General features: G+C 40.4%; 2 protein-coding genes across 3 annotated transcripts; one reads left to right on the forward strand and one right to left on the reverse strand.

Moving 5' to 3' along the window:
• Nucleotides 1-1,876: 1,876 nt before the first annotated feature.
• On the reverse strand, nt 1,877-3,973 carry FBXO48 (F-box protein 48). The gene is made up of 2 exons (XM_042036678.1): nt 3,640-3,973; nt 1,877-2,293 (listed from the first exon to the last, which is right to left on the reverse strand). Exons 1-2 carry the CDS (start codon nt 3,934-3,936, stop codon nt 2,132-2,134), a joined length of 459 nt encoding a protein of 152 aa, XP_041892612.1. The 5' UTR covers nt 3,937-3,973; the 3' UTR covers nt 1,877-2,131.
• A 169-nt stretch (nt 3,974-4,142) lies between these two features.
• APLF (aprataxin and PNKP like factor) lies at nt 4,143-24,368 on the forward strand. 2 transcript variants are annotated; one of them, XM_042036660.1, is made up of 9 exons: nt 4,143-4,217; nt 6,040-6,186; nt 6,888-7,014; nt 8,790-8,968; nt 12,176-12,558; nt 17,823-17,948; nt 19,186-19,232; nt 20,204-20,242; nt 23,703-24,368. In XM_042036660.1, the coding sequence occupies exons 2-9, from the start codon at nt 6,082-6,084 to the stop codon at nt 23,903-23,905; spliced, it is 1,209 nt and encodes a 402-aa protein (XP_041892594.1). In that variant the 5' UTR covers nt 4,143-4,217; nt 6,040-6,081; the 3' UTR covers nt 23,906-24,368. The 2 variants fall into 2 exon arrangements, with proteins under 2 accessions (XP_041892594.1, XP_041892595.1); XM_042036661.1 differs by lacking the exon at nt 4,143-4,217 and adding an exon at nt 4,224-4,305.
• The last annotated feature ends 75 nt before the right edge of the window (nt 24,369-24,443 follow it).

The following is a 24,443-nucleotide window of genomic DNA, read 5'->3' on the forward strand; positions in this document are numbered from 1 at the left end:
GCTGGATTGTGGGTGGACCTGGGCGGAGCATGGACATTATAAAACCCAGTGCACAGCTCTGGAGCTTGCTTTTGCCTCGGATTAGCTGTGGGCGAAGCCCAACGCTGGTGACTCAGGCCTCTATCTCCCAGAGAGACCATTTTAGTTATCTAACTTTGGACTAGCCAAAGTTAACCCAGCACTGCAGGCTTCCTGCACTGGGGTCTTGTGCTGGTTAGGCCTAAAGGTCTCTAATTGCTGTGGACCCGGGTTTTGGGATTTTTACTTGTGGATTTTCCCGGACTGGATTATTTTAACTTTAATTAATTTTTTAAATTATTCTTTTAATAAAACAGATGTTAATTTTTAATTAACATCAAGAGTGGTCTCATTCTTGACAAAAAACATTATGCAGTCCTTGCATCATATCATACAATGTTGTTAGTGAGAAAGCTGTCTAAATTAGATACGCTACTCATGATTTAGAAAAGGTACCAGTGCTTATGGAATGAAAACCTGTTCAAATGGGGAGCATGGGCTGAGGGAAGTGGACCCATTTTGAGGGAAGCTGTTGAATGCTCTAAACCACAAAAAGGATCAGGTAACATTCTGTTCTTGAAAGCACTTTAGAGTTGTCCATTTCACCTGGTTGATCTGTTTCTTCCTTGACCTGTAGATGTCAGCACATACAAGATAAAGCCTGTGAGCCCAGACACCTACATTAAAGGGGAGTAAAAAATACTAGATATTTTCACCAGATATTTTGCAATGGTAAAATAAGTGTGAGAAAATAAAGTGTAAATTGAAAGCAAGTTTAAACTAATGGTTTGTTTAAATGTCAGCATCACTGAAAAAAAGTGCTACTGGCTCTTAGCCCAAATGACCAGAGTCTGTATTTTCAGAGTAAAACTGCTGTGCTTAATCTACTGTTACTGGGCCTTGATAAAGGTAAGGGCTGGACCTATTTTGAGTAAACACCACATCCAATAGGGGCCTGATCTAGTGCCATTGAACTTCATGCTCATCACAGGACACTTCTATCCTTATACTGTCAGAATGTCCTATGCCAATGTTTGCAGTAGTTGTATGAAGGGATTTCAAATCTAACCAAGCATGGTAGAAGTCTTCCTATAGAAAATTGGTGCCAGATTGGTGACTGAATTTTGCAGGAATGCCTCAAGCAACAAGGATCTTCCCAGCATTTTCTCACTTACTTTACTCTTTAGTGCAAAGGAGGTAGGGAAAGGTGATACTCAGAATAGTAGTAAATGATTGCTTTTATATTGAGTAATATGACAAGCAGCTCCTGTTTTACTAGCATCAGTTTTTCAAGTTGGTGCCAAAAATCAGTGCTGGTAAAGCAAGGCCTGTGTGGTGGAAGATCAGCATATAGGAAAAAACTAAGTTTCTCAACGCGTTTTAACGTGACTACAAAAATACATCAAGCTGTGTTACCTCATATGGTTATTCAAGTTATCTTGTTTAAAGTAGTTAAATTTTTCCCTACTACATGCAAATGACTAATGTGCATAGCTAATGGCTGAGAAACTGTTAGTTACCAGTCTGCTTCCATTCTGTCCTGGATCTGAGAGTCCTAATCCAAAAATTCCACAGCTGGGTAGTTGAAATTCAGCACTGCCAAATACTAACACTTCTGTGAGTGCAAGTTCAGAGATCCTTGTGAGGATTCTGTCCCTTGAAATGGGCACTGGGAATGTTCAGCTGATCCTGAGGTGGCCACCTTGTCGTCTATTTCCAGTGTCTAGATTTTTCCCTTCCCCAACCTTCCTTTGTGGGCTCTCACGATACACTTCATGCCAAAAAGTCAAACACACCTTGGTTTTTTTGGTTTTTTTTTAATATAAAAATCATCTCTTCCAAAACAAAAAGTGCAAACTGAAATTATAATCAGTGTATTTTTGACAGTGCAGTAGAACATTGAATTTATAAATATAAATTACAACAGAATATTTAGTTGTCTTTAGAATTTTACATAAATACAGTTAACTGCAAATTAAGACACCCTTAAGTTTTTTGAGAAGCTTTCATCATAAATTCATAGTCCAAAATCATTCAAAATCAGTTTCACAACTGCCAAACAGTGTGTGATATTGGCAAAAGTTGTTTGAGTTGAAAGAATCAGCACTGGTTTTCATCTCTCAAGTTCTGCTTCCAAGATTTCTCCCCACGTGTCGACATCCATTGGATACATGCTTTTCTCTGGCAAGCTGAATTGTGAAGGAATGTTGCTGTATTTCCCACTAAGCCATTCTTGCTTCACTTTGCTCTTCCAGTAGTTTCTTAACAGTGTGATCTGGTGGAAAAACATATAGTCAGATCTTGGAAATGAACCCATTTAAACTGCAACTTAAGTTTAGCACTGGAAGAGTAGTGCTAGAAAAAGGATTTGGAATGTGGCTTTGGATATCTAGACATTAAGCCCAGGAAGGTGCAATGCTGCCAAGAAGAAGACCTTGCTCCACTTCCAATTTTTCTGTTCCTGCCTCAATTCTTTGATGGTCAAGATGAAAAACCCAAGCCAGGAATTCGTCTTACTCCTTTAAAAAGGCACCTTTCACTTTTTCTTTAGGGTTGTGGCCTTTAACTCTTGTTTGGAAGCTAGCTGGATTCTTCTCTTCTGCCAGCCTTTTAGGGCAAGAAAATGCAGACTTGGTGTGTTTGTTGCTTCTATTTCAAATCCCCTCCAGATAAAACAGACAATCAGTGCAGGAAGTTCTGCAGGAAATTGCTGTGCAAGGGTAGTAAGATCTATGCACTGAAAGGGCAACCACTATCCGCTCATGCCTGTGCCTCACACTGCAGTACTGAAGTATCAGAGCCCAGAACAGTGGCTGCTCTTGTTTCTTTTGCTGCTGCTTCTCTTTTCACCCCTCCACTGTCCCCCTGCTCTCAAACACTCCAGCTAAAATAAGGTGAGGAATTACCCTCTAGTTGGCCCAGAGTAATCTGTGGAACCAGCTATCACGTCTACCTGATCTACCTGACCAGGTCCTGATCTACCTCAACTTCCAGGCTGGATTCGACAGTGAGAGATCATTCAGTATATTCTGGAGCTGAACCTGCTACAAACTCCCCAGAGCAGTACGGCTGTGAGCAGATTTTCTAAACAGTTTATAAAAAGCTCCTGCTCGTTTCCTTTTCTATTCCCCTTGTTTTTTTCTCCTGAATGTGTGTCACTTGAGGTGTATCGAGAGAGCGCTATCCAGGATGATTTCTCAGGGAGTCATTCCTAACCAGCAGACCTATTTCCACAAAATACAACCAGAGAGCACACAATGCCTGTTACCTTCTCCCTGCCAGCACTATCTGGGGGAACGTGGGCTTTGTCCCGTGTTAGAGCTTGTGTATGATGAAGGTCAGAGCTGAGGCTGTGCAGGGCCGCAGGAGGACTAAAGCCGAGCTGGACAGGCTGTGTCCTGGGTAGGAAAAGAGACAGCCTTGCTTTATCCCTCAGTGTATTTTAGCAGATGTCCGTCTGCCGGGGTGCGCTACCGAGGCGCACTGTCACCGCAGCTGCTCCCCCCACAACCCTAGGATGGGTGCGACGCGCTGATGCAATGTCCTTACACACTTCTATTGCCCCTCCTAGCAACCTCGTTTATGTCACTGACGGTGTTCTGCCGCTGAAGGTGGATTTACCTTCCAGGAATACCCGTTCCCTCGGTCGCAGTCAATCTCCCGCTGGCAGACGGCGCGCACGGTCAGGCAGTGGTGCCGCCACAGCCGCTCGTTGCTCTCGATAACGCGATGCCAGCCCTTGCACGTCACGGACGCGTGGCACAAGCTCTCGACATCCAGCCCGCTGAAAATCCGGGAGCTGACCTCGGGAGGAAGAGCAGACACGAAGTCACCCAGTCCTCCTCTTCCTCCCTCGGCGCTGTCCCGGCCGGCAGACCGCTCCCCGTCCATCCTCGCGGCCTCGGGGCAGGGAGGCATCACCGCGGCCCCTCTGTGCGCCGGCGGCCGCCGCCGGCAGCGCTCTGGGCTGGGTGCCTGCCTGCTGACATGTCCCTGTCGCCCGCCCGCTGCGGGTGTGCGCGTGGGGCGCTGGTTCCGGGGCGAATCTTCGCAGTTTGGGGACCAGGGAGGCGGCGCCGCCGCGCGGCTCGAGGAAGCTACGCGTCACGGCGCGGCTGCGCGTCATCAGGCGGCGGCGGCGGCCTCGTCGGGCTCGGCACCACCTCCATCCCTCTCCCGGCGGCTCCGGCACTCCCGAGGTGAGGCCGACCCGGCCCCGCAGAGCCGCGGCCCGTGGTAGCGACGCCCGCCCCCAGGGCCGGGGTGGTTCGTGTCCGCAGCCGAGAGGTTAGAGGGGACCCCTGCGGCCCCGAGCCGGTTCCGCCGCCGGTGGAAGGGGCGGGGAAAGCTCGGCTCTAGGGGAGGGCAACGAGGATGGTTTCGAGAGCGGAGCATCTCTCTCAGGAGGAAAGGCTGAGGAAGCTGGGCTTGTTCAGCTTCGAGAAGAGACGGCTGAGAGGAGACCTCATCCATGTCTATAAATATCTAAACGGGGAGTGCCAAGAGGATGAACCAGGCTGTGCCCGCTGGTGCAGAACAATGGGACAAGAGGCAATGGGCAGAAACTGATGCACAGAAGTTCCACCTGAATATAAGCAAGAATCTCTTTACTGTGTAGTAGCTGCACATGGAACAGATGGCCCAGAGAGTTTGAGGAGTGTCCCTCCCTGGAGATATTCCAGAACCATCTGGACACAGTCCTGTGCCATGTGTTCTGGGATGACCCTGCTTGAGCAGGGAGGTGGGGCCAGATGACCCACTGTGGTCCCATTGAACCTCACCCATCCTGGGATTTTGTGAGCCCCTGCAGAGCTGAAGGGATGAGGGCAGAGCTTGGCCTTTGGTGTTTCTCTTCATGGGGCAACAAAGAGAAAGTTCAGCTGATCAGTGTGCCGTCTCTGCAGTGCAGAAAGTTCTGGAAGGTTTGGCAGAGACTCCCCAGTGCTTCTGTGCAGGGAGTACTGCAGCAATTAAACTTCTTTTTCCGTAATTATTTGTGCTGGTGAATTGAGTAGTGGAAAGACAGTGTGTTGAAGGAAAAACAATTGCAGTTCGGGTGCACTTTCACAACTTAAAAAGCTTTTTAGATGTAGCAGCTCTGAACTGAGGCTTTTGAAACCAGTACCCAAGTACCTGGTGTCACCTCAGAGCTGCAGACTGGTAGCCTGTAGTGAATATTTGATGGGAATTGCTAGATTCATTGGGCATCTGACCTGAAAACTGCATCTTAAAATCATTGCCTGACTTTTAGGATGGGATCAGATTTTGGGGAGTTGTGCAGATTTACCATAAAGCAAATTCTAAGATGTAATACTAAGATGAAGAATGGCTGAGAGAGCTGGGGTTGTTTAGGCTGGAGAAAAGGAGGCTCAGGGGAGACCTTACCACTCTCCACAACTACCTGAAAGATGGTTGTAGTCAGGTGGGGGTCAGTCTCTTCTCCCAGGCAACAACTGACAGAACAAGAGGACAGAGTCTTAAGCTGTGCCAGGAAGTTTAGGTTAGATGTCAGAAAAAAATTCTTCACTGAAAGAGTGATTGGGAAATGGAATCATCTGCCCAGGGAGGTGGTAGAGTCATCGTCCCTGGACATGTTTAAAAAAAGACTGGACGTGGCACTCAGTGCCATGGTTTAGTTGATGAGGAGGTGTTAGGTTAGGTCATAGGTTGGACTTGATGATCTCAAAGGTCTTTTCCAACCTAGTTCGTTTTGTGATTCTGTAATTTCAGCTTTCTCTAAGTTTTGTCATGGCAGCAACCAGTGTATGTATTTAAACCCCAAAATACCACAGTCATGGTCAGCAGTTTAATTAGAGAGTCTTTTGTTCAAAACCCTTTAGGTATGAGGTAAAAGGAAGGCGTGTTTATTTCCTCTGTAAGTTGATGTAAGAGGATGTTGATGGTTAGTTTCAAACTGCATTTGTTAATTGCAAACGTTCAGTCCAACTTTTGTGTTTGAGTCGAAAGTATATGTTTATATTTGTAGTATGTGAGTAGCTAAAATTGATTCTGTTTTGTCAGAAAAAAATCAGGAGGCTGAGGCAGAAGAAGCACCAACTGTTCATGGAGATGTCCTGTATTCCATTGTTAATGGAACCAGCATGTTCCAGCTCTGAGGTACAGGGAGTTGGAAAAATGAGGAATAATGATGCTGCCTCTAGACTTTTGGTGGGTGCTTAAGTTTTTAATGAAATTTAATATTTGTAAGCATGTGTTAAAAGTTAAGGAGGTGTTGTGTTTTCTATACAAATGAAATGTCAGCCTTTGCTGTAGCTGAGATCCCTGGGGTGGACTGGCTCAGGAAATTCAAAATGATAGTGCTGTTTTCAGTAAGTAATGAATGTGACTTTGATTTGCACTGTTTTTACAGAGATTTAGAGTCTAGTTACTTCCTGGAGAATGAAATTGTAGGAATGCTAGAAAGACTTTTCTGTTTGTGGGGTTTGGGGGTTTATTTTTCTTGGACAAATAGGCTTTTGTTAAACTTGCTCTTTCTGTTATATCTGTGTGTGGACACTCTAGAGCAAGATGATGGTAAAGCTCTTCTATGAATTTTTCAGTTTGTAGCCTTTTAGATACTTATTCCAAAGATGTAAGAAGTTTTTGGTTTTGTTTCTTGGTTTTGTTTCTTGGTTTTGTTTCTTGGTTTTGTTTTTTTTTTAACTGCACGGAGGTTCCTACACATGTTGTTTTTCTGAATGCGTAGAAACTGAAAAAAAAAGTAAAATAATTGAGCAATGGTCCCCATACAAAAAGTAGGTGGTTACCCAGGCTGCTTTTGAAGGGCATAACTGAGTACAAACTGTGGTCTAGTTTCCCCTCCTCTTCTGTAACTGGATAAAGGCACTAAACAGTAAATGTTGTTTCAGGTTCCTCTTTCTGAGGATAATGAGAGCAAACAGTCAAAATCTATTCAAAGAAAGAGAGTGCTTCCATCTTGGATGCTGGAAAGAGATCTCCTCGTGCAGAGGGTTTCCAAGCCTGTAATGACAGGAGGTAGGTTTGCGGTGTGATAATGATAGCCTTCCCATATGCATTTCTGTGCTTTGATACAATTTTTAAAATTATAATGGTTGTGGTAGAAAGTATTACTTTGCTACTTTTCTTTCCATGCTCCGTGTGGGGCAGCTGACAAAGACTGACTTCTGTTGTCTCCTTTGTCATCAGTCCTATGGGTGTGATAGAGCTCTTTTTCATCAGTTAATTGTCTTTCTGTTCTTTTTGTTTTTAATGCCAGATAATAAACTCTGTTTGTGCAGCTGAGCATTGGATGTTCTAGAGCCCTTTCCTATAAACTTGCCTATTTTGTATGTAAATTCTAGGTAGTTTCTGTCTCTTCAATTCCTAGCGTTCTCCACACTTAAGTGACTGATGTTTTGCCCTTCTAAATTTAGATTCTTGATTTCAAAGGTTTTAAAGGTAGGTGGGTTTGGGTGGTGTTGCATGCTAGTTTTTTAATCATTACTGAATCAAGCTTGATTATTTAGACCGAAGTTAATTCCTAGCAGGAGCAGTTCATTACAGAGTGATAGTTTCTTACCAATATGAGGCTAAAATAGTGTTACATTCCCTCCTGTTCTTGTGGGAAAAAGAAATTGCTGGATGTGTCATGTACTGCTGCTGCTGCATATCAGCAGTGACAGGAGCAGAAGGCTGTGTTCAGTCACTGCCAGTGGGACACACAAAGTGCCTATGCATTGGCAAGAGCTCAAGAAAACTTTCCAACGTGTCTGACTTTGGTCCTGGGAGCGTCTAAAACTGCCATTAGACAAACTTTCTACACAGCATTTATTGCCCTTGTGACTTTTATTGATGGTACAGGAAGGCTAAAGAAGTGAGAGGAGGAAACAGTGTTTCTATCATTCCCTGTGCTGAACGCAGCACACCCCACCCTGCTTTCCCTTCTGTGGGGAGGTGTTACGTGGTTTGGGTGCAAACCGTTGAGTTTCCTTTGCTAAGCAGTCCAGATGTATGAACTGTGGCTGGCGTTTTGTGTCCGCTCCCCTGTGTGCAGCAGCTCGGCTTTAGCGAGTCTCTTTCCAGCTGCTGTTTCTGCTGAGATGCTGTTAATGGATTTGGCTCTTAATGCCCAAGCAGCCCCACAGGAGTATTTTATGCAGTGTCTGGCCAGTTGCTTCTTCTATCCTGTTGTAAATACAGGTGTCTCTGTGCACTGATGAGGACAACTCTGGCTTTGAACACCTCAGTCATGTGCCATCCACCACACTGCCTCTTCTTTTCCTCAAAAGCTAGTTTGGAAAAAATTGTAAGATGCAAAAGAAAATCTGTATTTCCATGGTTTTTTCTTTCATCCCCTTTCCAGGTCTAGACTGGTCCGTCCTGCCTTATTTATGTAAAAATTGCATGGGCTTCAACTGGCTGTGTTGAGTCCTGTACTAGTTTTCTTATGTTTGTGCTTTTGTTTTGTATTTTTGGGAGAGTGGGGTTTGGTTTTTTATTTGTTTGTTTCTCTGCCAGTACTATAACATTTGTTATATGTGTGAATATAATGTTTATTTCAAAGACTTAATTCCTTGACTGTGTTGGTGTTGAGATTTGGAGCTGTGTGGGTGAGACATATCTGAAGGCCTGATCTTGAGGGAACTGGGGGTACATGCAAACATTACTGGAGCTGTTTCAAAATTCCTTTTCACAACTGCTGCTGTTTCTCATGCCATGTGCCCAGTGTTCTGCTTTAATGATTTCTAATGATTTCAGGATTTCACTGAAAAAGTTGCATTCCAAAAGTACCCTTTTTCTTTTTTTTTAAGGTAGTAGAAAGAAAAAAGGCCAAGGAAGGGGAGAAGGCCATACAGAGTCATTAAAATCAGAAGTACATGTGCAGCAGAAAAAAAGATTAGCTTCTGAAGAAACTATAGAGGATTTTGAAGGTGGAGAGCAAGATCAATGGAAAAGGAGCTGCCTCTCCATCCCTGTTCCTTCATCTCAGGTAACTTTTTGGCTCAGGGCAGAACCATGATACTGCAAAAAATGAGAATGTAGTTGGCAATGTCATGTTGAAGGTTGAGTCTACCACATAACTTTTTGTTCTATGTGTTCTGCTCATGATTTGTTGTTTTGAAATACCAGTCCATTGGATAGCTCTGTAGCAAGGATCATGGAAGCCTCAAAGATTTGGTTTTCTGCATTTCCTTCAAGGAAATGGATCTGGGACTTGTGATGCCTTTTCCTGGCCTTAAAAATTAAGAGCCAGACACAGTAAAGGGAAGAAAGGGTTTTTATGTCAGTTTTTAATAAGGATCCTTATGGTGCACCACTTTGCCAAGGTGGAATGCGCTGAAATGCACACCCACGATAGATTGCATATACAATTTATAGACCTTGCAAATTAGCATATCTATCATAGATTCCCCAATTAGAGGCTTGAAGGGATAGCATGATATCCCCGCATCCCGAGGAATTCCCCCCTGGATGGGCTTATTTTAGTTTACGGGATGTGTTCCAGAAAGGACCTTGGTTTCTCAGGATAGCATAGGGCTTTCTGGCCCCAGCTGTGAGGCCTCCAAGATGTTTGGTCTCCTGGCTTAACAGAATACCAGGACTATGCTAAATTATTGGGCTTAAGGCATTACAGGTATGCATGCTAAGAGCACTGAGGATACATAAAAGCTATATAAAAGGGTATATAAAACAAAAGGCAAAAAATGATCATGGCATCACTTGGGCCCCAATTGTCCTGCAGAAGTACCAGACTTTGAGCTTTACAGCAAGAGGCAGGAAGACATCGGCCAGAGCACTGCTCCTAAGGAGTGGTTGTTGCGTGTGGTTTTTCTTCCTGAGAACCTTTGGGGATAGCTGATGGTGTGATACTGATGTAATGCGACACTGGGCTTCGCCCAAGCTATTGCCATTCTAGTAGTGAGGGTTTATGGTCAGATAAGGATGGTATGTGGCTCAGCAACTGCTGTGTTTCAAAGGAAGGTAGCATGGAATGTGCTTGTGCCACCATCTCAAAATCTGAGTTAAAAAAAGGAAAGGGGAAAAAAAAAGTAATCTGAAAGGATTTGTGGCAGTGAGTGAACAGACCCTTTGGCCCAGCTAGTCCAGTGTCTCTGTGACCTCACAGTACAGCTGCATTTACAGGCAGTTAAATCCTTACTAACAACATCCTGCAAGTGGTGAAAAGAGAACGATCATTGCTAAAGACAAACAAAGCATATTCTGGTGAGAGCAAACTGAGGATTTCACTGACTTGTTTCCTTAGAGGGAACCACCTGAGGAGATGGTTTTTATGTCTAGCATTAGAATTGCCTGCGTCTGTTCTAGGATCTGATAAAATAGTTAAAATGCTTCTAACACTGAAAATTATTGGGGCTTTGGTTTTAAGGTTAACTGAAACAAACCGTGCAAAGTCTTCGGAGTGGTTTTGGTGTAACAGTGGTCCACTAGGTGCATTAATAACAGCTGCAGAGCTATTTTCTCTTTGCCAGGTTATAAAATGAGTGACTACATAATGAATTATTCAATTTTTCAATTTGTAAGTAGGAAGCCTTACTTATTTTCACCTAATAATTTCATAAATCATTTTAATCTCAAGCACAGCGTAAGAAATTGCTTTCAGGACTTTGCAGAAAAACTGATGTATTAGGGCAAGCAAGAGAGCTCTGAAAGACTGTAATTTGGATATCAGAGCCTAAATCACGGTCCTGCTGTCGTGTTTAAGCGATTGAGAAAATGCTCTGTAAGGAAGAAAGCAAAAAGATCTGAATTGTTGTAGTCGGCAGCAGCCGCCAGAGGGCGCCGAGGCCCCGCGCGTGCTGTCTCAGTGCTGAGCGCTGGTGGCTTTGGTTTCCCTGGATCGCAGCCTGCTGTGTAACTGGTCCTGATCAACGTGAGCGTTCTGGCTCTTCATGTACAACACAGGCAGTGCGTTGAAATACGTGGTAGAGAACTCACAAGTGGTAGTGGCAAATTGCAGTAGTTTATGCTTTCTTTTGCAAAGGAAGGCTTACTTCTTAAATTGCAGTTGATTGCTGAGCTGTATTTTGGGAGTTGTCTTTGTGTCCCAGTTGAGTCATTAAATATGCTTTGGTCAGGATCATCTGATATTAATGCTGACTTTGCCCTTTCTTAATCACATTGCTGCTCAAATGTAATTGTTTCTGGTTTTGGACAACATTTTATGAAACTTGCATTGAAAGGAGCAAAATCAAGTAGGAAATCACTGGCTGATTTTCAGGCTCTGCCAAACACACCTGTGTAAACTAATTATAAATTTACTGGAGTGGAAACATAGATAATAATCTGTAGAGAGCAGAGACCTTCTAATAGTTCTATGATGTATCAAAGTAGTTCAACGTTGAATGTAGATATGCTTCCAGCGAATGTCTCAATTGTCAGGACAGTGTTTGTTCCTCAGTTGTGTATCTCATATTTTTTTTCTAAAGAACACATTTCTTATTTTAAATGTACATTTTTTCCAAAATTTAAAATTCAGATTGTGACAATACTGAAATGTTTGCATAATGGTGTCTATGACAGACTGTTATGATTTAGAGTCATGAGTTGAAGCATTTAAGATGTAGCAAGGTGGGATTAACCTCAGGGTGTGTATCCTCAGTTTCCATATATCTTCTATGTAGATAAATATATATATATACGCTCCATATATCTTGGTGCTTAAACTATTAAATAATTCATTAAGTTAGTAAGTAATTCATTAATCATTTAAATTGATTCTTGGGTAGGAGTCTACATTCTTCTACAGTTTACTACATCTTCACCTGTATAACACCCATTAGTTTTTCAGGAGCAGTACTTTTAATTTTTAGTTAATTTAAACTAGTCCTTGGACTGTTGACAAACTGAGGTGGTGAGAGGTCATGTTGTGAGGGAACTGAAGCTGAGGATGGAAGCTGTTGGATAAGTTTTCTTTTAAGAGTGTGTGCTCTCTGTGTGTTTACTGAACTTGAGCTTTTCATTCAGCAGCTGTGTTAAGCAGTGAACTTGAGTTTGGGAAGTGGAGTAGAAGATTTTTAAAGTCTGGACCAGACGATCTTTCAAGGTTCTTTCTAACCCAGGCTGTTCTACAACTGATTCTGAATGCAGGAATGATGAGGCACAGTTTGACTTCAAAGCTTTTAATTATGAGGAGTGTAAATTTTCAGGTTGTTCAAAATGTAACCTTGTTCCACAGAATACATCTGGATTTCCTCTTGAGAATTCCATGAGAGATATGGAAGGAAATGGCAAGACTGGAACAAAAAACCCTGGAATTTCTCTGGAAAAAAATGATAGGCAGCTGCATAGCAAATGGTCTAAAACAGTAGGTCAGATCTCCAGTAAAGACAATAGAATTGAGAAAAACAAAGAGCAGATTACTGGTTCTACAAGCCAACAAGCTCACTGGGGCAGGACTTCAAAATATTTTGGTGCCCAGGAAGGGATTCTTGAGCCTGATGCAAATCTGGATTACAACACTGAGATTTCTGATTCAACCAGAAGTGCAGATGCTTCAGAAAACTCCAAACAGATCCAGCATAAGAGGACACCTTGCATGTATGGAAGTGGCTGTTACAGGTAAAGCAAAATTAAAACTAGCTTGGGGTAGCTTGTTGTTTAGAAGTAATGTATTAGCTATGGAAGAGAAAACTATAAAGTTGTTAGAAGCTTTGATTCAGAAAAAATCTTCCGGTGAACAGGGGACTGATGAGAAACAAATGGCAGAACAATAATTTTAGAAGGACAAAAGGAGGAGCCGGGATGTCTTGCTAATTCCTAATACAACCCAAACAAGGGATGAAGTATTCAAGCAAATTAAAAGATGAAGTGTTGCAGGAAATAAAAGATAAAGGTCCATTATAAAAAGAAAATAAAAAGACCTGCGTGTACAGTACGAGGTACTAGCAGGCAGAAGAGATTTAAAAGGTTCAAATACCCAACAAACCTGTAGGTTTGTTTTATTAGCAGGTAAGACTTACATGAAAGACTGTTGTGTTTATTGAAGTTACTCCGTGCTTTGTGATCTGAATGTTTAAAATACTTATTATTTGTCATCCCTAAATAATTGAGAATTTCTTTTATTATAAATCGGTGTTTCTGCAATTTTTTGCAAGCTTTCAGTCTCCCCTAAAACCAGAACAAAGCTTACTTAGGAACTTGAGGTTAACCGTTATTTGGACAGTCTTTGGAAATACTGCAAGTGAGGAACAACAGGGTTTTTCCTCTTCTTTTTCACCCACTCATATCCTTTCAGGATGGAGGTGGTGGAAGATTTGTCATACAAATGTTCCAGAGAAGTTCCAAAATACCAGTGCTGGGTGCCTGGCCTCCTGCTAATTCTTTCTGCCCAGAAGAGATCTGTGGTGTCCTGTGGTGTTACACTGAAGGGAAGGTTGAAATCTAGAGGTGCTCTTGAGTCTAGAAAATGCCCAATGACCTGAGAACTACATTTAGGAGAAGATTTTGAGCCCTAGATAATCCTATGTACCTTGTAAATACAAAAGATAAGGCTAATCCAGGAAACAGGGGATCTAGTGCCTTTTTTTTTTCTTCCCCCAAGGGGCTTCAACAATAATAAAAACAGTGAGTTTGATTAGGAAGCAAACAAGCACAAGTGACTGGGTTTCTGTATGTTTGGTGGGCCTGATGCTGAGATAACTGTGTATATCAAAATTGTAAAGCTTTTGTATTCATGTGCACATCACATGGCGGTTTTCATGTAGCTTTGACACACCTCATTTTTTCCCCTTAAAGATTCTAACGAAAGCATGTCTTATTAGACAGTTCCATTGATCCAGTAGTAGAAATGCAGCCTCTGGTTTGCTCCAGCTACTTTGGATTTTGCTGAGAGAAGTTTTGCCCTGTATGGGTATTAAGGTGATTTAATGCTCTGATATGATGAAATATTCCTAATCTTCAGGAAAGGCAAATCTTAGGTACCAATAGGGAGTAGGAGTCTGTATGTGCACATTTTTTCCTGGGTCTCTTGATTGTGAAACATTTGGCAGCAATACTTTTGGAAGGTACTGCTTTATAAAAAGAAAAGAATGTTCTGAAATAACAAATAGCAGTCTTTGTCAGAGAAATTTGTAAATAGGGAGCATCAAAAATGTCAGCTTTGATCTTCAGGAAATACTATGAAACTCAGCCTGTTTGCTTGCAGCAAAAGAAATGTGCTTTGTAGTCTGTCTTTGTATTTGCTTTTAATTCAAGGCCCCTAAGTAGTTGTTTCTGCATTAGTGGCAAAAGTGTGTTAGAGCAAAGATTACATGTTACTTCTAGTTATTTGACTGCATTTCTCTTAGCCTGTCTTAGACATTTAGGAAGAAAATTTGTAACCCATAGTTCAATTTCTTCATTTATGAATTTGAAAACATTACTTTTGAAAGAATCAACCTTGATATACACCTCTTGCCCCAAGGAGTCTTCTTGTCACCTTCGTTCAGTGTCACTTTCTGAGGTGGCCAAATTCAAAGGAACTGCTGTTATCACTAGGAGACAAAGTACTCTGTGTATATTGTAGATGCCTATATTTGTTGTCGAGGAACTCACCCTCTGAATACTGTCACGTTTTCTTGTCTGCTGCTTGCTTTTCTGAAGTTAGCAGAATAGGGAATTAAAATAAATCTTTTCAAGGGCCACATAGAAGGGGTATAGTAGACCTGAACTCTCATCTCTGAAACTGGAACTCACAGTCTTTCTTCCACAATTCAATCCTTTCGCCATAGCCTGGGATACAGTTCTCTGCTGACTGGGGGTGTGTAAATCTCTCCCAGAACTGTCAGAGCAGGGGGTGCTGAATCAGTGTTTGGATTTGTTTGTGGGTTCTTCTAAATACTTTGCTGGGGTTTTTTTATGAAAATAAGTATTCTTCCTTTCACTTTAAGCTTGTAAATCTGGCGGCTAAACACCCGCATCTGTCCTTTTTTTGAGTTGTGTCTTCTAGTAAGAATTAAAATATAGAACTTATAAACATGTTATGTGCAGTCACGGCATAACTTCACACTTTAATTTTATGACTTTGTAAGTAGTGCTGGTAATTCATTACATTTTCACTAGGAGGTTCTTTCAGTAGGTGAAAAAATAAGCCCTTGAGATGGAAAGGGGTCTTCTGCATGGGTTTATGAGGAGTCAGGGATTCTGAACTGGTCAGTAAAATTTACTTTATAAAAAGTTTTTAAAGTTGCTTTTGGTAACAACACAGATGAACAACTGTCTTAAATATTTCACTGAGCAATACTCAACTTCTGCTTGAGATGATTGTATTGATTCTGAAGAAGTTTTAAAGTTTTATTTGCATAGTTTCTGTTCACATAGTTTCCTGGACCATGAAATATACGTACACAAATTTAGAGCTTCTGTGAAAGCAAAGCTGCAGTAACTGTGTCAGTATGTTTATATGAAGGCAGTGGTCATAAAACTTCATTATTAAAATAGGCTTTTTAATTAGTTACTTTTCATGCAAGTAAAGCCTAATGATTTTGTTTTGATCAAATGAATTAACACATTCCTGTGCACTGAGGCTTTGTTGTGAAACAGTTAACTTTGGAGTGCAACTTACAGTGTCATAGATGTGCTCCTGTAACTCAAATATCTCATTTCTACAAATAAATATTAAAAAAAAAAATCAAAAAAACCTTTATAGGAAGCAGCCTTAGGGTTTTTCTGAAAAAAAGGGAAGATGTTTGGTTATTAGCTATGTACTTCTCTGCTTCCTTTTATTTTGCTGGGTATCGTTGCACTACACATAGGATAAGTACAAGTTATCCAGGTAAAAGTAAGATAAAATAGGATGTTTCTACTAGTCCTGAGCATCTGAGGTAGGACATATTCAAGAGGTAGGACATGTTTGAGGTGCTCCAGGTAATGTATAATTTGAGGAGTATAATCTACTGGCCGAAAGACTCCTGAAGCCTACTGATAAGGACTTGTACATCACAATTTGTTGCTCTTCTTCCTTTCTCCCATACTTTCTTTTTTTCCCCTCTCCTTCAATAATGGCTGTTTGGTATTGTCCAAGTAGGTCTTGAAGCAATGTTTTAAAAGGAAATGGGTATCTCCTAAAATACAATAGATTGGCTAATTGAAAGGTATTAGGTCTTCTTTCCTTGGGAACTATGATGCTATATGTATCTTGATACAGGAATAAGGATTAAAATTAGTTCAAAGAACATCAGTTGCTGCTGTGTCCCTTTGAGAAGACAAATTGTATTTCATGTGACCAAGAATTCTTGCTATTACTGCAAGTATGTTAGCTCCATGCATTGAGAAAACAAAGCAAATGGCCTCTAAAATTATTTGGTTTCATCCCATTTATTTTTAATGGGGAAGGAAGTAGGCAGCCAATCTGAATTTGTCACAACAAGTGATGTTTCCTGAGAATTTGTTACGGACTGCAATATTGCAATAGTTTTCAGTGAAACATTATTAAATTACCCTACAGTTTGCAGAAGCAACAAAAGACCAGGACAAGAAGCTTGTCACCCAGGTAAGTAGATCCAAGGGAAAATAGGTCTTTGATAAGTGGCTTATAGAAGAGTTTTATCTTTAGTTTGCTTGTGGAGTTTCCTGAGTGAAAGATATTTGGCAAATGGAGATTTAAAGAATTAATACTAAATATCTGGTATTTTTCGAATGCTAAAAGGAGGCCTGAATGGCCAGTGGAGCTCACAGTGTTTAAGTCATCATTTTGTAAGAGCTGTAACAAATGCTCTTTTCTTATGGTGGTAGTTGAAATGATAAAATGAATATTGACTCTCCTCTATGAAGTTCAGAAGAGGTACTTGTGAATTTAAAGGAGTTTCTGTGATCAGTGAGGAAGCTGCTGTGTATGGAGGTGGCTGCACACATGTCCCTGGGGTGTTCCATACTTGCTTCTCAATGCAGCTGTAGCAAGTGTAAGTAAAAGCACTAAGTACTCGTAGCTGAAAATCGTCATTCCTCCTCCTGCTTGAGGCAGGCAGCTCACTTTTATAATTTGCACAAACACATTAGAGGTTATGTACTCTTGGAATAATTGCAGTAATCACTAAAGTATTTTGCAGATGTCTTTTGGAAAATAATTTATTAAAAAATCTCACGTTTCTTGCTTCTCAATGGTATGCTTAGGAAAAAAGTCTCTAAGAAATTATAGGGAAAACGTAAATTTGCTTTTGCTACCAGTATGTTAATATTGATGTAATTTTTCGTAGCATATTTTGATCTGTCACATGAATTGCTCCTGAAGTCAGAACTTGGTTTTTTTGTATTCTTTTTAACTCCACTTACAACAGTTCTAGAAAGAAGAAAACTTTTTCTTCAAATGATGTTTATGACTGCCTAGTCTTGAGTGGTGTGTGTACAAAACTCTTGCCTAGAAGCGGTAGAAATGTTCTTTCAGTTATGCATAAATTTATGTTCCCTACTTATTCACCTCGGATTCAAGTGTTGTAGAGCAAGAAGTCATGGATGATGGTCATGTGCTGTCCTCACTAACACTGGAGTTGTTAATGTGTAGTTGTCTTATGGTACAACTTATGGTACAACTTCATGTCAGCATGTCAGCATGCTAATTCGTAATTTCAAATAAAACCTATTGTGTATGTGCTGGAAGCTGGAAACTTAAAGCTGATGGGCAATATGAAAATTCCTGGTTTAACCTCTGTTGCAGCAGGTGCTAAGACAAAATTTCTTCTGTTATGCTGAAAGTAGGTCATACATTCTGCATCAAGTTAAACATTAAAAGCTCCTCTTCATGTAACCACAGAAAAATGAGCTGTCAGTGATTTAGTAACACATTTTATATGTCTGCTTCTTGTGTTGAAATGGAACAGTCAGTTTTGGTGTATATTTGTTTCTTGCAGGAAGAATCCCATTCACTTCCAGCAGTTCAGTCATCCTACTGATGATGACTATGATGACATGGAGATGGTGGCTCAGGATGACAATGACAACCGGCCTGAGTGTCCATACGGAACAGCTTGTTATAGGTGAGAAACACTGTGCAAAGTGGCTTTCCTTATTTACAGGTTAAGAATGTTCTCCCCTGCAGTCACAGAATGACAATAGAATAATGACTAATTCTTGATGTTAACTTTGACTGTAGGTTTCTGAAATTTACTGCAGTCAGACTGCTACCCTTAAAGCACCCAAGTCTGTGCATATTTTTAACACTGACACAGTAAAAATCACTGTTTTGTTAATGATATCAGCTGTCAGAGATGAAAAACTTGACTATTCAATGAACCTGTTCAGTGACCTGGAGATCAACACTGTATCTCTTTTCAACATTCAGTAAATTGTTCTTTTATATGAACAATTTATTGTTGCATGTTGTTCTTGATCTGTAACTTTTAGTTATTTTGATAATGTATTTGTTGGGATTTTGTACAAAAACTATTTTAATCAGCATTTGATTTGTTAGAAAGCATAACGGAGGTAACAGCAATAAAATCCAGTTTATGGCTGACTGCTGTTTCTTTAAGCACTGTTGATTTTCTTCAAAATATTGTTGTATTCCATTTGTTTTTCAGTACGTAGGTTTTACATATTTATCAGACTGTATAATTATCACAGTGGACAAGAAGATATATTTTGAGGCAATGGCTTTTCTATGGGAGCATATTGAAACTGCTGGCTGCTGTTAAAGATTGTTTCTGCACAGAAACATTTTCTCCTGGAAAGTGTGGAGTTATCCTAAAGAACATGGTCTCCATGAAATGTAACAAAATGTAACAAAATGTAACAAAATGAGCACTTAAGAAAAAGCCTTGGTGATACTCAGCTAATGCAGAAAAAATGGTTCTCTTAAAAACACCTACGAGATGAATTTCCCATATCAGGCTGACCAATATAGGCTTATATGAGTAATGAAATTGCCAACATACTTTTGAGGAGTACAGCGGATGCTTTATCTAAACCCCAAACTGTCTCTCCTTCCAGATAAGACAACTTCTGTGTTGTATTAGTTGATCATTTCTTAATCTGTGTTTCATTCTTTGGGGATAAAGGAGGCACTCACAAAAAATTGATCATTCTTTCAAGGAAGCAACAGATATAATTTGAAGAGTTTTTGTGTTAATTTTGTTGTCCTTATCTGTTGGCTATTACTTGACTGATCTAAATGCTGTGCCTTGAAAATTATCCATAAAATACCAGGGAATTCTGCACTTTTTAAATGTGGCAACAAGGTGATGAATCAAGCTATTACTTTTTTCTTCTTTGCAGGAAGAACCCCCAGCACAAGTTGGAATACAAGCACAGTGCACCTCCAGGTGGGCCAATTTGTTCAATATTACAGAATCACAGAAAATTCTGAATTGGAAGGGACCCACAAGGATCATCAAGTCCAACTCAGTAAAATGCTTTAATCTCCTTTAAGGGAATAATGTTGCATTTATAGCTTCCTTTGTATTGGGATTATTTTTTTTCTGGGATTTTTTTTAATCAGAAGTTCTCAGGTAAGATACAATTTTGAAGTATTTTGATGCTCTAAACAAAATATTGCAACCATGTCTGTCATCTTTTTGTGCTGGTTTTTTTTTTAATCAGTGATTTTCTTACTGTGAGAACTAATTTTTGCATATATGTTCTCTTGAGGCCTGAAGGGAATGTAACTAAAACTGAATTTGAGTTCCCAATCTAACATTTTGTAGTCTTTTTATATTCCATTAACTTGACTTGGTGAAAAAATACAGGGGAATGTGCTGTTTGCATTTTGTCAGCTCTTAAAGAATTGAAAGAGATACTTCTTGTTTTTGGTTTTTTGGGGTGCTTTCTCTTGGTTATTGGATTTTGAGTTTTTCCACATGAAATCACAATGCAATAAACGATAATTTAGAGCAGAACAGTTATGGAAATGACATGATAATGCATTTTACTTTGAAGTTGCAAGGCTATGACATTATTAAGAAGGAATAGCATTTATGGAAACAGTAGTGTAAAATATTTAAATGCCCTAAAATATTCCAATTTTCTGCTTAAAAAGTCTCAATCAGAATTGACATCATTTGTCTACAGATGGCAGGGATAATAATTTTAAGAACAGTTTATCTGGGTAATCTGTTGGGAATGATTCAAGACAAAAATGGTTTTTTTGGGGCAGCAAAGTAGCTTTTATATCTGTAAGTACAGCACAACCATTGCAGCATTTGTTTAATAGGTCAGTTTTCTGTTGTAGCAGCTCTAAGAATAACCCTTATGGCAGAGTTCACTCTGTCCTGACTGACAACTTCCCTTTCTTTAGTAACTGGAAGAGGAACACAACAACGAACTTCAAGCAATGGTGAGTGTATTCTAAAGTTATGAGTGGGCACATCAGCCTGGGACGCAGTTGGTCTGCTGTGGCTCTTTTGGCATTTAATAGTGTTGGAGATGCTTGATAATACTTAGCTGAGGAGAAAGTAGTAGTTATTTTAGTAAAATCCTTCTTGTTTTCTTACAAGTAATAGTGCTTCCATTGAATTTGTGCCAGTCTTCCTGGATAATCATATCTGTAGTTCCCTAGAAGCAGACAAGAAAGCAAACGTATTTTAAGAAGAGACCCATATGGCTAAAAGGTGTCTTCATCTTCACTCCTTACACAGGGGCCATAATAGGATGAAAGGAATCCAGTATTTCATGCACAGCTAGTTAAGGTTGCCCTATAAGGAGTGATTACTCCTGCAACATGGGAGATAATTCCCTCTGCATTGTATTGACCTTTACATAACTTTCAGGTGATAATCTGCATGTGCTGATGAACTTTCTTAAACTTACAGTGAGGTATTGATGTTTCAGAGCGTGTTAGGATGGAAGTGTAGAAGTTTATATATGTTGTGGGTGCATAGACTCAAGTTTTAAATATGATTAGGTCTGCTTCCAGGATTCTTTTGTGTCTCATGTTCCAAATGTGAAGCTTCCTATACTTTCTAAAATTAAAAGGGAGCTTTAAAGAGCAGTCTGAAAGTCTGATGCTGTGCAGTCTTCACTTTCAGTGGCCAGAGTAAGGCACGAGGGTGTGGAACTGCTGCATTTTGAGTGGGAGTGGGAACTGGCTTGCCTTCCTTGAGATCACCAAGGAGTGGCTGGGAATTTCCTAAAGAAATCTTCAAAACAGATCTGCCTTCTAGAGAAAATAAATAAAAGTGCAAATAGCTGTAGTTAGCTTTTTAGGCAAAGTGTTTTCAGCCTTCATTTCTGTTGTGGGTGAATGCAGGAGGTTGTTTTAAACTTTCTACTGAGAAATCTCTCTCCCATACCATTTCCTTATCAAGTTTGTGTGCACTTTGGCTATCACCAAATATTTACTATCTGTATACTGTATCTGTGCACCAGCATATTCTGAGGCATGTTTGTTACCTGTGTGCTTTGGTGCATCCTGTGATACAAGTACCCATCTTGATCAGAGGTCCGGGTTAGAAATTTGTGTTACAAAGTGTTGAGGCATGCATTGAGTGGTGAAGATTTTACAATGTAGCAGGCTGGGCTGTGTGCATATCTAAAAGTCTAAATCTTTTCTTGAAGGTTTTAAACTGTAGCTGTAGCTCTCATAAGAGCACCTTCCTACCAAAATAGTAGGTGCTGTGTGTGCAGCTGATGGTCAGGCAGGGGTGACTGAAGGAAAAAGTGCTGCTCTTGTAGCATGTAAAACTTGCACACAGAAGTGAAATTCAATCTGTCAAACTCTTCTTACTAAGTAAGAACCACGAAAGAATTTATATTCTGCACATACAGGAAAGAAGGGAATTTATTAAGTTCTGTTTATATTTACTATTTTTAAAAAGATTTTTAATGTCTTGTTGACTGGCTTACTTAGCTCTGCGGAGGGCAAAGATTATAAAACGTGGTGCTCAGCAAGTTCACACCTGAGGCCATCATACCAGGTCCTGCAGGGTCAGACAGACAGTCAGGGCTCCATTAACTTTTATTTCATCATATTTGGCACAACTGCACCGTTAGACACAGCAGGATTAAATTCCCTACAAGTTTAAATTTAAATTCCACCAGCCAAGAGAAGAGGGGTGCCCTCCACCTGACATTTAACATGTTCAGTTTTTAAGTCTAATTGCTGCCAGAATTGCCTGTAGAGAATGTTCTGAGAAATAATCTGACACAAATTACTGGGGAATAGTTGTAGGGAAGGAATTGAAAAAAAAGTCAGTGTTATGCTGTCATTAAATTGTCACTGCTGAATGACTTCACTAAGTTGTTGCTACTGAGATGAATAACACCCTGTAACCATGGAATATGCAGTATTCTCCTACACACTTTTTTGTAGGTTTTCTAGCAAGCTGATCAGCTCACATCAAAATAGAACATTTTGGAAGGAGCGGTCAGCAAGCTTGTTTTCCCCACATCAAGAAGCTACTTTTGTAGAAAGTTTCAAGGTCATCTTTATAGATACGCTGCTAGAGAAAAGGCAAAATTGAGCTTAATCATCAGCTTTAGGACGGAATTAAACTAAATGGAAAGAAGTGGAGAGGAAAGGCATAAAAGGAAGTGCATCACTCACTGCTAAAATCAAAGAATTGATGTATGGGGAGGGAGAACATAGTATGCCCTTCCTACATTTGTAGGAAGAATATGAAAGTCATCAGTGTTTTGCCAGAATTCCTTCTTCTGTTGTAAAATAGAAGTCACAGTGCTGTGAAAGTGACAAAGGGCTTTTTTTTGATAAGCAGCTCTTGGGCTTATTTTTCTAATAACCTTAGTCTGAGAAGGGGGATTTTGTTCTTACTGTATTCAGCATCTTCATTTTGACCCCTCCCCTCCAAGACAAAATTAATTCTGCAGGACTATAGTCTGTGATTCTGCTAAGAAATTCTGCTGGTTATGGGCTAACATGGGCATGATTAATTTACTCTGAAGTCTGTTAAACAATAAGCCAGCAAGCATAAAAAGGAAGGTAATTCTGTAATAGGAGTGTTCCCACTCATAGGCAAGTGTGACAGCCTGATAGAGGCTGTAGTCTGACTATGTGACATACTGGTGGTGGTGTTTGTACCTGGAGCTCTGACCTGAGGTTTCAAGAGTTTGCTGAGAAGTGCTTATGGTTAATATAGAGTTAGGATTTGGACTGTGCTCTGTAATTAAAGAAAAAATGCATACTCATAGTTTCATATGAAAGCTGGAGACAACTGCTCAACAAAAAAGTTACCTAAACGGATACCATTTCTAGATAAGGTAAGAATGCAAAAATGGGAGGGTGGGAGGAAGAGGAATGAACATGATTTTACTCAGAGATGTGACTTAAGGACAGAATTAAGACATGACTGGGATATTAAGAGGCCATGGCTAGTTAGGAATTTTGGGCATTTAAGAAAAGATGTCGCAGATGTTGAGAGCAAGGCTTACACACATCTGCCAAAATGCAGTGGAAATGACCTTCAGAAGGGAAACACAGACTATCTAGCATGAATGCAAGTGGAGAACATAGGAGGTGAGTGATCTAGATTTCCTTCTCTAATGTGAAGCTCAGAAAGAAGTGAGTAGGAATTAAAAGTCGTATCAGCTTCCACAGACTAAGAATATGATGGATGGATGGATGGATGGATGGATGGATGGATGGATGGATGGATGGAGGAAGAAAATCTAGGGTTAAAGTAGCCATCTAGCAATAGCTAGAGGCCTAACTGGAAGATAGATGTGTTGTTTAGGTGATTCTTTCTCCTCTTGAGAAGAGAGGTTTAACTGTGTGGGCTCTGGGAGGGATCTTGAGCTCTGTATTTATTATTCATGAACACATGGCATTTTTGTCCCTACAGGAAAAAGGGCTGTGGAGAAAGATGGTGTCAATGATGGTGAAGCCAATGAATATGACCTCAATGACAGCTTCATAGAGGAGGAGGAGGAGTGCGAACCTACTGATGAAGACTCAGACTGGGAACCAAGTTCAGAAGAAAAGGATAACGAAGATGTTGAGACACTTGTGCAAGAAACACGTAGATTTGTTAGGGTCAAAAAATAGCTGCTCAGAACAGCCTTATGAATATCCAGTGTAGTTGTGTTAAAACATGGTTGCACAAGGAGAGGAATTGTTTGAAAATTTCTCCATGATATAGGCACTACAGGAAAATATTAATGGGGGCAAGGGGATTCTGCAATGCCTTTCTTGTTCACATGTATTATTTTGGGGCTGGTGTGGTGTTTGTTTTATTAAGTCGTGGACCCAGAGGATAGAGCCCTGAAAATATTTGGTTGATTTTTCTTTTTTTTCCTCTCTCTCTGCTTTTTTTTTTTTTTTTAGAACACATTGGTGGCTCGTATTTTGAAATACAATTTTAAAGTTTTTAAAAGTTCATCTTCCTATGCTTGAAAAAGAAATATTGGCATTAGGGAAGTCTAAGCCATTTTTGTCAAATTCTCAGCAAAGCTGAAGTCTTGATGACTGTATTTTTGCACAATTAAACTTGTAACATACAGTGGAAAAAGCATGTAACTGTGTGATTTCTAAAGGCATTTGAAAATCTTGCCTTCAGTGCGCTCATCACTCCCCTGAGCTTCCT

Source organism: Corvus kubaryi, unplaced genomic scaffold (genome assembly GCF_017639235.1).
Source record: "Corvus kubaryi isolate FWS band 111438036 unplaced genomic scaffold, C.kubaryi_AGA036_p1.0 37386, whole genome shotgun sequence".
Lineage (NCBI taxonomy): Eukaryota > Metazoa > Chordata > Aves > Passeriformes > Corvidae > Corvus > Corvus kubaryi.

Coding starts and splice junctions, on each gene's coding strand:
- FBXO48 (XM_042036678.1), bottom strand. CDS start 3,936: ATGCCTCCCTGCCCCGAGGCCGCGAGGATGGACGGGGAGCGGTCTGCC. Junction 2,294..3,639: donor GGAACGGGTATTCCTGGAAG/GTAAATCCACCT, acceptor TTTTTCCACCAG/ATCACACTGTTAAGAAACTA.
- APLF (XM_042036660.1), top strand. CDS start 6,082: ATGGAGATGTCCTGTATTCCATTGTTAATGGAACCAGCATGTTCCAGC. Junction 17,949..19,185: donor TACGGAACAGCTTGTTATAG/GTGAGAAACACT, acceptor TCTTCTTTGCAG/GAAGAACCCCCAGCACAAGT. Junction 20,243..23,702: donor ACAACGAACTTCAAGCAATG/GTGAGTGTATTC, acceptor TTGTCCCTACAG/GAAAAAGGGCTGTGGAGAAA.